This window comes from Gambusia affinis, linkage group LG05 (genome assembly GCF_019740435.1).
Source record: "Gambusia affinis linkage group LG05, SWU_Gaff_1.0, whole genome shotgun sequence".
Lineage (NCBI taxonomy): Eukaryota > Metazoa > Chordata > Actinopteri > Cyprinodontiformes > Poeciliidae > Gambusia > Gambusia affinis.
In genome coordinates, this window is record NC_057872.1 from 22,388,081 (window position 1) to 22,403,262 (window position 15,182).

Below are 15,182 nucleotides of genomic sequence, written 5' to 3' on the forward strand. Positions count from 1 at the left end.
TGCTAAGATGGTTGTGTGTGCTAATGCATATATGGGGGTGTCTGAACTGCTAAAATAGGGAGTGATGAGTGTGTTTAGAGGGTGAATCAAGTATTTACAGATTTAATTATTGGTTCTATAATACTCGGAATTCATTCGGTGCTACATAAAACCGATGAAAATCATTTTTAATACAGAAATGCTCTATTATGGTCTGCACAATCATGGAAGACTGCTCATCTAGCAGATTTCCAGCAACTAGTCAGTGAGATCATCCACAAAGAGATTAAGCACAAAGAGTCAGTGTTAAAATAGTTGGTTTTTCATGGAGTTAATTAGTTATATTAAAGTTTTTTCCCCAATAAAAGCTATTTATTACCTACTGTATTTATAAGACTAATACTAGACCAGTATTTGTTTGTTGTAATGCTAACTGTAAGTTGTTCTCACATTTTGGGAGAATAAGCTCCCAAAATGTGAGTTTATTCACATAAGCTCACACTTATGAGCTTAAGTAAGCTCATAAATGGGCATAAAATCTTAGCAAATTTTATGCTGTCCTTTTCAAACAACATAAAATCTTTTATCTATTTAAAAGATCTGTTTAAAGCTCTTTTAAATAGATAAGAGACAAGAGCCTCAACAAAAAGAACCCCTAAAAATATCAAGGTTTTTCTTTTCTTTTTAGGCGGTAGATGGAAATGTCTTGGAAATACATGAATACATTTTGCAAACTTTCTGATCCTATTGTTGTGAGCATACAAAAGTATTTAAATTTACAGAACCCACACAGATTCAAACAGCGATTTACGCTTCAAAAGGTCGACAGATTGACCTTCCCATTACAACACAACCATTTATAACCTTTCAGCAAAATACAAAATGTTTTGTGTGATGCTGAAACTGCTTTTGCACAAAAATAAAAGTTGCATTATGAAAGCTCAAAAGAAACTAAATGTCATGAAGCACTTTAAGATTTCTGTCACACAATTCATGAAGTAGAAGTTACATTTGATATAAACTCACTGCACAAACAGTAAAGTCTCCTCAGTTCATTCTGATGCTTCTTCAATTTTTAAAATGGATTTTAGTTGATAATCCTCTGTGGTTATTCCTGTTGCTGGTGCTCATTTTCCTGCTACTCGTTTATCTTCTACTCAGGTTTCCTTGAATACAGTACCTAACATTTTCAGGATTGTGGTTTTGTTTGAAGCACTGAATTTTTTTTTTTTTATTGTCTGTAACTACAAAAAAGAAAATATTAGAAAAAATCTTTTTCACTGCATTCAAATTTTTTGAGCTATACTTTTGATTGCAAAAGCATATTTTCAGTTTGCATTAGTAAACTGTACAGTTATTGTTTCCTCTGAAACCAGATTATGCATGGAAAGAACTGCACACTTCTTTTTCTTTTAAAGGTTTTGTTGGCTCTAGTGGCCTTTATTTGAAAGTAGTTTGACAGGAAACAGGGTAATCAGAGAGGGGGAAGACATGCGGTAAATGTCGCCAGGCTGGGAATCGAACCTGTGACCACCGCCACGAGGACTAAGGCCTCAATATGTGGGTCGTGCTTTGCCCCTGCGCCACCACAGCACCTCGCACACTCCTTTTTAAACAGCATAAACTCTGAAACAATTTCAACAAACTGTGACTGAAGTGATGAATGGACTCGTGACATAATGTGACAAACATGTTTTTTTTTCCAGTTTCCACTGTTATAACCCACACAGATCCATCCATTAATGCAGTAATTGAGCCCTGAGTATGCAGTCCTCTGGACAATGATGCATTTTCCATTAACAGAGAAAATTTCCATTATTTCTACAAAGGAAAAACCTTGGAAAAATATATTGTTTCTTGATGCAGTTTCATATTCAACATCCATTCTTCCTCTCTGGTTTTCTCACACGCTGTAAATCCAAAACAAAGCTCTCCGTCTCGCCTTCACTCCTTCCCTCTGACGTTGACTAATTGTGCTTTCTGCAGATTAAAGCCACCAGATGCCCGGGAGAAACTGGCCAAACCCCCGTAAACTCACAGCTCTTTTTCTAGCGCTACCCTTTCTTGTGGAGAGCAGCAGGAATGCCAGCCATCTTCCCATCAGCACAGGACGCCGCAACATGTTCTCTTTAAAGAGGGTGTTTACAGTGAACCGTTCCGCTGATGTGGGATAGATTTATTGCTTATTTACTCTCAGGCTTGGACCAGCTTTTTGTTGCTCCCCTTTCTGATCACTTTCGATGCCTCACGCCAGACCACGAAGTGATGGCGGCATGTAAACACAACCAATGAGAGCTTGAATCCAGGAATGTGTGTTGGTGCTTGTGTTGGTGTGAGAACAAGGGCATGCAATCTGTGCAAACACACCCAGGCCTGCAAATGTGTTTGTGTATTTATGCAGAGGACCTGTACATGCATTTATGCATCAGCACCACTAACTTGTGTATTTTTAAACTTTTTTTAGCATTCCACAAAGTTTGTGTGTGTGTGTGTGTGTATATTTTGCCTCCCACTCGAAGTTGTGTAATTAGTCCGTTACAATCAGCGCCTTATAGAGGATCAATCAGGTGGAAGATAAACATCTGCTTGTATGACACACTTCATTAAGACAGAAAATGGTGCTGTGTGATCACAGAACATCATTAAGGTATTTACAAAACTGCGGCACTTTTTAACACGACTAATCCTCATCAAGTGAGACAATTCATCTCGCATACTCTGGCATATAAATCTTTTTTTTTTTAACCCTTTTTTTTCTCGGAAGAGTTTTTGCGGCCTTAGTGGCTCATATTTTTTGCGACAATAGGCAGACAGGAAAGAGGGCGAGGAGAGGGGAGAAGACAGGCGGCAAAGGTCGTCGGGACCGGGAGTCGAACCCGTGACATCCGCTTCGAGGACCAAGGCCTCCAAACGTGGGGCGCGCTAACCCCCTGCGCCACCACAGCATGCCTCTGGTATACAAATCTTACACGGTATTCTAAATCCTCCCTGTTTTAGGTTAATTCCTGTAGTCAGGACCAAAGTTTTTGACATGAGGCACAATAACTATATTTGAAATGCATAAAACAGGACCAAAGCAACTGCTAAGCATAAGCGATACTTGGGGTTGAAGCAGGAAGTTGAAGTGTAAACTCAGACATATTTTAACCATTGTTTCTTTTGTCAAATATGTGGACAACAATGTGGTTTGTCTAATTATCTAACTTCTTTTGTTTTAGTTTGTTAGTTCAAGTCCTTGTCAAATCCCAGAGGAACAAAAAAGCTAAACAACATGCAACATCGTTGCAAAGTAGATTTGTTTGACATTAAAAGTAGATTTGTTTGACGTAAAAAAGAAATCTGTTAACTGTCACGAGACGCCTCTCTTAATCCCACTTTTGCTCGTCAGCACATTGTTTCATAGGGTTAGAAGTCATGAAGTCAAAGAAAAAATATGCTCCCATATTTCCTTTTAAGACATTTAACATTGTTAAATGTTAAAACATGTTTTTAAAAAATACCGCCAGCTTTCCTTGCTCTTGTAAATCTCATATTTACAACTCTCTGAAAAATTTGTGTGATTTAAACGTGGCCCAGTATTCACAACACTTAATCTTATATGATGATATACAGATGCTTTACTCACCTCATGATGCTATAGACAGAAAACTGAAAGTGAAAAGAACCCAATTCAGCTAATAATTAGAACTTAATTATGAGATGATCAACCAAAAAAAATTAAACAGAAAAAAAAACTGGACGGTGCCATAATGCACTATTTGTATTCACTTTGAATTTTACACCATTGATCTCAGTATACATAATCTATTCATCTTCAAAGTTTTTTAAAAGTAATGAAATCTTGTGAAGTCAATATTGTTTTTTCTTGTCTCTCTACACCCCTAATTAATGTACCTACAGTGAATCCAATAAAACATCTGAAATATTTGAATCCTTGATATTCCCTTTAGAAACATGCATGATTTCCCATTTCAACAGTTCAGACAACAAATATAGCCTAAAATGCATCTTTACATGCAGTGGAAACCACAGGTTTGGACTGACTGCTTTGCAAACACCAGCCAGTAGTAGGTCAGATACTGTGGAATATTTTAGATAAGCTCTGCAAAAAACACAAATTTCCCATAAAAAATTTGGCGTTACGTAGCATTTAAAAAAATTCAATTAAGAGAATCCACCACAAATAGTCGGGAGTCCACTGTCTTTAATTTACAACTTATCTGTCCACAAATTACTGTCATTTTGAGGTCGCAGATACACCATACCAAATCATTTGTAAAGGGATCTTTTTTTTTTTCCATAAGAAAAAAAGTCTATACAATAAGTTTTTAGCAACAACACTGACATTAAAAACATCCTGAGTATTAACATCGTCTTTCCACTTATTCTCTATAGGACTTAGACAAACTTTGGTTTTCTGTTGTTTTAAAAGTTTCAGTTGTTGCTCTGACCATAAATATGCTCAAGTTTAGGCAAGTAGCTATTTTTGTAGCCATTTCCTGAATTTTTAGACTCCACCTAAATGTCTGACTTGAATTGGATTTTTTCATGTTTTTTCCACATTTAAGAGCGACTGAGAGAAATGAGCCTTCAAATTGGTCATCCTGAGGTTACTTCAGTGCAATAAAAGATTAATTTATTTGAAGGTGTTACAGCCATATTTAACAAATAAGCAGGAAAGGCACTAAATACCTAATAAGGTTGTATTCCTAATGAAGCTACTCATTAAAATGTCTTACAGTTAATTATAAATTGATTTATGTACTTTATTGCTTACAGTCAACCTGAAAGTGAATGCTAATTTGTTTGTAAAAATAGTGTTATATTCCCATTCTACTCACCCAAATGTTGTTGTACTTTATGAGTTTAATTGTAATTATATGCCCACTTTCTTTAAACTACAGATTTCAGCTTTTAGCAGATGGTCATTAAAAATAAACACACAGCAGAGGGATTTCAGGACACTCAGATGTTGTTTGTACACTTGGCAAATCGCTTCAAACCATGCATGAAAAACGTAAACAAAAAAATCTGTTCAACCCCAAGTTCATTCACCCACAAATCATGTATTAATACAACACATCACGTAGTCTCTGTAGCTGCAGCACAGGAACTGATCTCTAGATGTGAATCTAGATTATTTGTGATCCAAGTGCTGGAAATCCTGCAATAATTCCTGAATGAGACTGTTGTACTGACAGACTACATCCTTTTTGTTTCCTACTGGAAGACAAAAGGCTCTGATGCAGCTGTCCGAATCCAATTGTTTGCCTCCGTTTTCTATTCTTCCTCATATTTTCTTTCCTAAACATGTTGGTCTCTCCTACAAATATTCATTTCCAATTATTTCTCACAAAAGGAAACATTTTATGTCTGAAAAATACAGCAGTATATTATTTGCGAGTTGCAATAGTTGCAGATCTGCACTAGTTACCAATGTAAAACCTTTTCCTATAATATTTAATAGCATAAAAACATAGCCCATTTTAATGCATTGCATAATTGTAATTCACAAGGCAGGCCACGGTTATTCATAACAGCACAAGTAAGAATGCTTTACAGGACGAACAAAGAAACTAGGGCTTAAATGATTTCTCGAAAGACTCGAGTACCTCATTATTAATATTCCTCGAGGAAAATTTACCTGCCTCGAATCTTCGTTAATTTAATTTTAGCTGACTTCCGCCTCTGAGTTGTTGACGAATGCTAAGTGTTAGCGGCATAACATACAATTTTAAAGTTCGACCCGTGGGGATTTTATTGATTGATGATAATGCCCGAGTTTTCAGCGTTTTTGGGGGGACCAATAAGCATCCTTAAAATGACTGGCGCGATGCCTGGAGTACGGCAGCCTTTCTCCTCCGAGAGCTGCTGGTTGAAAGCGAACGGTGGGAAAAGACTGAACACGGTGGGCGGCTGACTAGTTGATCCTTACATTGTAAGTGTAGCTTTACGGACGAACCGCACCATAAATTTCATATCATTCCTGTTTCCACAAATGGGTGGCGGAAATCATATTAGCAGTACATGGCTGGTAGATGAGTGTGGCAGATTTACCAATATTTTATTAAAAAGAATTTTATCCAATTACTCGATAAATCGTAAGAATAATCAATAGATTACTTGATTACTAAAATATTAGTTTACTAAAGCCCTAAAAGAAACTGAAGTAAAATAAAGTCATCTGATAAATCAAAAAGCATAAAATAAAAGCATAAAGCATAAAATAAAAGCATAAAAACATGATCGTGTAAAAGGAAAATAAAACATGTAGTTTTGTACAATATGTAAAGGTGGTCTTCAGAAGGTCATAAAAAACATTAAATTTTTTGCACAAAAATAATTTTTAGAAATTGAGATTTTACTCTGTTCAGTTATGCCTATGTCTAGTTACTTTCAGAATGAGCCTTTTTGGGGCGTCTTGTCACTTTAAATCCAAATAAGCTGCTGCTGGCCACGCCCCCCACTCAACGGTGCGTTGCTAGGCAATGGGGCTTGGCTCCTGTAGTTGCTTTGGTAACAGTGTAGCGTCAGTTGAATATAAGTTAACAATCAGGAGGTCTTTGAAATGGACCATTTTCAGACACCAAAAACAGTAAAGTATTGCCCAGAAACGGCTGGGGGGATTTTTTAAGCACTTGTGATGTTTTCAGAAGTAGTTGAGACCCAAGTAGAAGTACAAAAAATATTATGTCCCCTTTCAGCAAATAAATATATAAGATAAGGCAAGGATTAATATTTTCAGTCTTGATTAAAAAGATTGAGGAGTTTCTGTTCTCCTAAGGTTACAGATTCAATAGCTGAAGAAAAGAAACTAAAAGCTGATCCTCCTTGTTTAGGTTTTATTTTTAGAACAGAGAGCGATGAGGTTTCTAATGACCTGAGGGATCCACATGGTTCATACCTGACCAGTAACTCTGAAAGGTGTTGAGCTAAATAAAGCTTTAGAGACCATGTACGAGATTTGAAATTATATCCTTGGACAAAGAGCAGTGATTAAAGAGCTGGTGTAATATTAATGTTCCTGGTGTTGGTTAGGATTCTGGTAGCTGCCTGATTGATTTCAGCACATTAGTCAAACTTTTTAAGAATAATAAGCTAGTTTTCCTAAATGCTTCTTTTAGGACAGGAAACCCATTTATTCTGTTAAAAGATGCAGAAGTTTGGAGAGAAATAAAGAGGAAACAATCAGCTGAATGTGCTTTATTTTAACACAATAAAAACTGTTTTAGTTTGGAAGAATTCATGTGGAAATGTCGCTATTTTCAGCTCATACACAGTATTTCTAGTAAATCCAAACACTTTAACTCTAAAGTTAAATATAGTAAGCAATTTCTACAAATTCTACTTGCAAGTTTTTTGACTTCATCTCTTCTCTACGGAGTCGTATCTTTTTGAGATCATGCTTTATGCAACTCTGAGGTCTGATTTGTCTGCAGATACTTTAAAACGTGTTTCAAGTCTCTTCCCCAAGTTCATCAGTAGCCTAACATCCTATCTAATGTCAGTTTGATGGATTTTGATTGTCCGCTTGGAAAGGAACGGCTTAATTTGATCTTGTGTTGTGAAACACATGTTGTTTCTGCAGCATGTGGACCTCTAACTCCAGCAGGAAGACCTTCCTCCTCCGCCGCCTCCTCCTTTTGTTTTAATGAAACCCCAGGGAGGTTCTGGAAAGCCCTGGAACTCAGCGCAGTCCATCCCATCCAAACCGCCGCCTCCTCTCCGGTCCCAGCGAGCTTTGGACCAAACCCTGCTCTGCCTCCTGTGGGCTGCCCCGTAGCCACGGCAACTGCAAACAGGACGGGACGGGGTCCTGCTGAAAACAGGACTATGGTTTCAGCAGATGTCACGATACAGGCGGAAAAGCTTGACTCCGGTCCGTTTGTAGCGTGACTTTACATGGAAATAACCTACAGGCAGTGAGTTTTTACAGCTTTATTATCAGACTTCCTTTTCTATATCATACTTAATATGACAAAACACTTGATGACTTCAGAGGTTTTAAAGTGTTACACCATAAAATTCAGGAAATTGCCACTACACAGTAAAACAACTGGCTGCGTTTGCGCGTTACGGCATGCCTTCGTATCCTCCCATTGTCCTGGCCATGCGTCATGTCCACATTGATGAAACAAGCTGCTCCGCTCTCCTGATTGGGCGCCGACGTGGGATTGTTCTGAGCCACAGTCAGGGGAAATGCTTGGGAACTCCACTCCCCAGCGTGAGAGGAGATGGAGAGCAGAACAGCTCCCCGGAGGCCCGAACCGTGACCCCTTCGAGTGCAAAATATGCAGAGGTCACCGGGTTTCTGTTAGGCAAGATCTAAATTTGACTGACACTGAGCAGCAATAACCCATGACTTCATAACTGCTGCAGAGACACGCTATTTATTTACAGACAGATAAATGTCAAGCAGACGATTCGGAGTTTTCAAACATGCTTTCAGTGAAAAACAATCTGTGATGTAAAAGAGTGGGAGTGAAGAATTTTAGCTCCATCAGAGCGAGGAACAGAGCCAGCACTGGAAAAGCAGTTTGTTTCTCTATATGGTCATATAACAAATGTTAAAGTGACTAAAACCTTTTATTCCCCCACTGGCACATTATTAATATTACCTTTTATATATGAACATAATGAGAAGTCAGACGGGCTGAACATGTAGCAGAATTCAGCTAATTCTAACATTAGAACACATTACTTCAATCAAAAGAAATGGGACATAAAATTAATGTAATTTTCCCCATTTAACTTAAAATATCAATTGCATACTTTTCCTCCAATGTTCAGAAAAGTGGATTCAACACATAAAGCCAGCTATAAAATGTTTTTCTAATGTTCATTGTTTCCTTTAAGTCGCGGGGGTAGCAGCTTCTGAAAGGGGGCCCAGACTTCCCTCTCCCCAGCCACTTCTTCCAGCTCCTCCGGAGGAATCCCAAGGCGTTCCCAGGCCACCCTGGAGAGACATATTCCCTCCAGCGTGTCCTGGGTCTTCCCCGGGGCCTCCTCCTGGTGGGACGTGGCCGGAACACCTCACCAGGGAGGCGTCCAGGAGGCATCCTGACCAGATGCCCGAGCCACCTCAACTGGCCCCTCTCGATGTGAAGGAGCAACGGCTCTACTCTGAGTTCCTCCCGGATGACTGAGCTTCTCACCCTATCTCTAAGGGAGAGCCCAGCCACCCTACGGAGAAAACCCATTTCGGCCGCTTGTATCCGCGATTTATCTGTAATATTTCTACATTTCTTGAACTAGTCAAAGTAGCTCATAATTTCATCTGAGGGTAAATTAATTTCAAGGATTGCATTTCTTCAAGCGCATATAAAGTAACAAAAATAATTTTACTCTAGATTTTTGTTGGAAGACTCACATCACACCACTATAGATGTTTTCATCCAGGCAATTTCTAAGAAATACTTTGATTGGTTGAAATTGTTTGATTTCAATCTTATAGTTGTTTTCTGACTGTTTCCACACATGTGGATTTAGTGGCTTGTTAATTTGACGTTACCTTTTCTGAAGAGTAGAAGTTGAAAAAAACCCATGAAGATACTACTAAATTAAGAAAGGTTTATATTTATCTACCTGTTTTTGATTGTTTTGGGGACATTATTGCTTTTACACTTCTTTCACAACTTGCAAATATTTGCAACTATATTTTACTCCCTCCATTTTTTGATCTCACTCTTTTTTTATTCTGTGATCCGTTATTGTGTTTCTACTTGTGATCTAATATGCTTAATAATTTTATTCTGCGTTGCATCTCCGAAATTCACTAATTCAGAACCTGAATCATATTCATACCAGGAAAATAAAATGAATCTTAGTCAAATTACAGATTTTACTGATTATAAGGATCAAAAACTTTGAGTTGTTTCTTCTTGGAAACATTTTTTCTGTACTTTTATCTGTTTTTGCTTTGTATTTCTTTTGTTTACAAATCTTATATAAAGCCAGCGGTACAAATTATCGCTAAACAGCCTCTCACTCTTCACTGCTCACCAAGCCTTCTGCAGTGTTTATCCCTGTTAGTCTTATGTTTGACATACAAATGATGACAGAACATTTAGATTTGGTTGGTCAGGTTGGACAAAAGTTTGCAGACTGTGCCACACTACCACAGATTTAGCTGAACACCAAGTCTAACCACTAACAAACCATTTTTTATTTACATCTGTTTGATCATACAGCATTTTATCATACAATCAAATGCTGAGAGGCAACAATCTTTACAACTGGATTCATATATTAAAAAAACAGGAAAAATAGAAGCAGGTTTGATGTTTGTTCTCAGATTTAAGTTTATTTTATCACTTTTGGAATAATAGTCAATTATTAGGCTGGTGACGCTCTGGTTTACACTTCTAAGTGATAAATTTTCGTTAGTATGTTGTATCCAATCTTAAACTTTTAAACTGAACCTTTCCCTAAATTTATAAAATGACTTTTAATTGCATGAGTTCTTAGCTTAAAGGTTATTAAAATACAATGACTGATGTAGGACAATAAACTATGCAATTTAAAATTGGTAGAAAAAAATGGCAACAGGATTAAAACGTTAAAAATCCTATTAAGTAAAGCCAACGTAAAGCCTTTTAAAATTAGTGGCCCTGACAAACTTAGTTTGTACTACAGCAAGTATTGATGATGTTTCATATTTAAATGTTCTTCAAAAAAAGTTTTATGCTTCCCAAATATTGGATAATTTAAAACTCCTTCAGTAATTAAGTTAGAAAAGTGTATTTTTCATAGACACAAAGTGCTGTATTTTATTCAAAATTAAATTAACAAAGTAAAAAAAAATTGTGGGGGAAAATTAAAGAGATCAGAAACTAAAACTTTTGTATGAAATGTTCATTTAGTGATTTTTATAGTCATTAAATGAAGTATACTACTTTACATCAAATAGTCTGGGGTTTGTCTTTTTCAATTGATTACATTCTGAATGTTTTTCGAGAAAATAGCAATCTGTTATATTACTAAGCGCATATTTCAACAGGACATTAACAAAAGGTACAGGCGTGCAGATCAATGTCATGGGCGACCACCGGAGGTCGCTGTTCTTCTGCTGGTCACTGACCTTTAAACCGGGGTGGCTCTTCAGGTCACGGCATTGACACAATCAGGTCTGAGGGATCTCTGGGGTTTGCACCTGCAACTACTGCAACACCAAAAAATAACACAAACAGCAAGACAAAAACAAAACAACAACGTTCACAGCTGCTTAAAGATGTGAGTACCTGAAGGAAGTGAACACATCCATGAGATGAACTGAAAAATATTATGCTTAATTCAGGCACTGTTGCATGTGTTTAGTTATCTTTTTCTCCAGTTGGAATAGATGGTTTAATATAACGCAGTATTTAGATTAAAACAGGAAGAATTATTCAAGACGCATGAGCTAATTTTTTTGTAGTGGATTGTTGAAACGTTTAATCTCAAAACGTTCCTCCCCAAAAACCATAGCAACAAATAAATAATCAAAAAGGTTACCAGTTGGTAAGATATTGTTTTGAGAATGCCACAGGGAACCTGCTGAGGCGTCAATATATGACGAGTGGGTTGGATAAACACAATAGAAGAGACCAAGCTATGGTTAAAGCTATAAAGTTACACGTTGATAATAACTATGTGCAAGTTTTATTAAAGAAAAGTCTAATTTAAGTCAATCTGCAATGATTAGTTTGTTTATTTCTAAGAGATTTGACAATAAAAGTTTCATTTCAAACAGTTCTAATATAATTTGACCACAACATATTTCACCTCATCTCATTTATTAATATATCAAGAAATTTTAATGTTTTTTTTTTTTCACTTTAAATCAGTGGTCAAAGCATTTATATTTTTTCTCTTTTATTATTGTTGCTATGTTGTTGTTTTATCTGTTGTTGGACCAGCAGCACAAAACAACAGAAAATTTAAAAATAGATATAACAACAAATTCAAATTTTACCTATTAGGTTCTTATTTTTTTCATATTTTTTAAGGATAATTATACTTGATGTTCACAACAGAATGACAGTAAAAGTACCAGTTGTTTTATTTACATCTATTTTTGTTAGTAGGCTGGAAACAATGTGTAAATATCAAAATCAGCATCTTTTTGAAAAGGTTCTATGTTTTCTTTATAAAACTAAGAATAGAAATAAAATAGTTCCCCTTTGAAATTGATAAGGATATACTATTTATCAGGAATGATACTATATTTTATGACTCCAAGTTTGTCTTATTAGCTTGTTTGAGCACAAAATTGCTCTTTGGCTTGTAAAGCTTGCAGGCTCCTAATATAGAGTGTAAAGAAAATACAATGTCTTTATAGAATACATCCATAGACACTCTATAAATAAGGTAAACTTACAGTATTGCACATATTTTAAGATAACATTTCTCTCTGTTTTGCATCTATCAACATTCAGAGTGGAAGTTTTAACAGCCCATCCACAGCAAGAGGAAACAAGTTGTTCCTGTGAGTCCGTATTCGTCCTAATAGATCGACTATCATGGGATCTGATTATCTCCTATCGCTTTAGTCACTTGCCGTAAGACACTGTGGTGACCAAAATTGAACCATTTGTTACATTTTCAGCTGTTAAGTTTCACCTTCACGCTGCACTGTCAAACACCTGTTCCCCTTCCCGCCTGTGGGGGCACTGCGCCAAGAATCACATGAAGGAAATGAGATTAAAACCTCTGAAGAAGACATAAACAAAACTTCCTCCTTCGCAAAAAGATTTAATGGTTGTTGGATTTCTCTTTTTTTGGAAGATCATGACCAATTTCTCCCACTAGTGCAAGGCTCGCCTATTTGTTTTGGTTGTATTTACCCAGAATACACTGCGCTGTAGTTCGCTTCTTGGTCCACTTGGCGTTCACATGTGCGTTCGAACTGCGCCAGACTTCATTTCAACCAAGCAGAGACCTAGGTTTTTAGGTGGACAAGAGTTCAATTACCAGACTTTCCAGGAAAATGAGCCACCGTTCGGTTGAAGCTGGTGTGAATGTACCCATAGTCGGAGGGCATTTGGAAATTACTGGACCTGATTTTCTGGTGTACACTGTTGAGGCTCAAGATGAGGTCATCTAACGAGATGTTTAAAGCTGCTCATTTCTTCCACTTGCTTACCATTTCTGCTCTTTTCCTGAAATTTAACATCATGTCCTTCTTCTTCTTCTTCTTCTTCTTTGTATTTAAGATCAGATCGCTCTGCTCGCACCAGACTGCCAAATCTCCTCTCTACAGGCTACTGATATTGATGCTGCTCCATCATCGGTGAATCTAAACAGTAAGTTGCTCTGGATGTGCCTCAAATTATAATTTTTTAACAAATAAACCAGCCTCCTAATAAGATGTGTAACAGCACTGACAATTGAGAGGACATACAAATGTTTACAGGCTTAAATTGACAATAATATCTCCTGAAACAGTCGGTGCATCTAAGTTTGTTTTATCACTTTGCATATCTGTCTTTATGGGAGAAATGTCTGTAATGTTTCCAATTTTAATGTTTTAATGGAAACTCCAAGTTGTGGCTCTAATCACTGACTTATATATTTTCTCATCAAATTAATCGAATAAAGTTTGTCTTTAACACTGCACTGTCTAAATTAACAAATGCACATTTAACAATATTTCAGGTGTTTAAAATTCATCAACGAATAATTTCTCTTGTTTCACCGTTCAGTTTAACATGCTAAATAAATAAATATTGTTTGATGAAAAAATAAAACAATTTGATTCCATCAAACATTTTTGGTGTCGAGTCGCCTCTGATTTATTTACCTCTATTAAATATGATCAATCTTTTATTGGTCACTGCTTGTGTTGACACCGTCGTATCTTAATAAAGCTGAAAAACTGGATCAAAGTAGTTTCAAGCGTTACATATAAATTTAATTTCTAGGAGACAAACACAACTGTTGCAGATCAGCCACATAATAATGTCGACTAGCAATGAAACTATTGGCACAGAGTCGGAATTAAGTGTTAATGAGATTCCCCAGTCTCGCCACATTGACTTATCATTAGTCAGAAAACAGGCCGGTCACCCTCATGCTAACTCAGTGGAACAAATTCCTTGGGAATCATCCAAAAAATCCCCAGAAACCAAAAGAGAGAAGGAAGCCGTTAAATCATAAAAGGTTGACTTCACTCTTCTGAGTGATTTGCCTTATTGGAACAACATGCTGAAGCTGGACTTTCACTGGGACGCTGGATTGATGCAATATGGCAGAGAGCTCTTTGACAGAGTTGCTGTATGTGTTGTAGTGTGGAGTAGAAACGCTGGTGAGCAAGGCTGGTTTTGGTTGGTGGGTTGGATCTTGCAGAACAAATGGGAATCGCTAATAGCCCAGTTTGTTAAAACGTCTGGAGCTGGTCCCTGCCTGGCACCTTCGGAGCGCTGAGAAGGCGTCCACAGATTTAGACTTTGAGGAAACGGTGCCTATAGCGCTGCGACACACCAAAGTAGATGCCACTTTCTTTTTGGGGGGTGGGGGTGGGGGGGGGGGTGGGGGGGTTTGGTGGCTGAGCCAGGGCCAGATCTAAATGAAGGTTTTAGAGCAGCGACCCAAAGCTGTTTGAGGTGTGGTCTGCCTTGGCGCGGCGGTCCCTGCACAGCATCACACACGTCTACGCAGTCTTTAAAGCTGGAGACGGAGGGGACCAGGCAGCTCCATCTCCCCCCGTAATAGATGGTGATCTCACACTCTGTCTGTGACCATTACAGGCTTAAAAGATGACCACCTAAGAGCAGCAAATGTGTTGCATTACATCATTAAAACAGCAAAAAAATAATAATCTGAGGACACATTGTTTTATCATAGATTTCTGACAACTTCATCTTATGATACATTTTTAATTTTCTTCCTTAGATTAACTTTTCAATTTTCCTGCAAACTGATAAAAAAAAAAAAAAAGTGACGTTCAACCGAATGGAGGTGACATTAGGGGAGCTTTTTCCCTGAAGTATTCTCCGTGTCATTCCCTGAAAAAGACGGCTGTGCCTCTTCCTGTAACCGAGCCGTAAACATTAACTGACTGCCGTCGCCGTATATCTCTGACACAACGCTCCAATCTGTTCGGTACGGTGGCTGTAAATCTGCGGCTAAAATTTGAAAGGAAATAAGTGACAACAACAGCCTCCACACCACCAACACATGTTCATCCAGACACCCTACGTACTGCTCTGTCAGGGAATTATGTG

General features: G+C 37.5%; 1 protein-coding gene across 1 annotated transcript in view; it reads left to right on the forward strand.

Annotated features, from left to right (window-relative positions):
- The window catches only part of crppa (CDP-L-ribitol pyrophosphorylase A), an 85,920-nt gene that overhangs the window by 60,067 nt on the left and 10,671 nt on the right, over window positions 1–15,182 (forward strand). Inside the window, exon 10 of the mRNA XM_044116281.1 lies at window positions 13,173–13,262. Within this exon, the coding sequence (XP_043972216.1) occupies window positions 13,173–13,253 (81 nt within the window). The 3' untranslated portion in view covers window positions 13,254–13,262. The remainder of the gene's footprint in view (window positions 1–13,172; window positions 13,263–15,182) is intronic.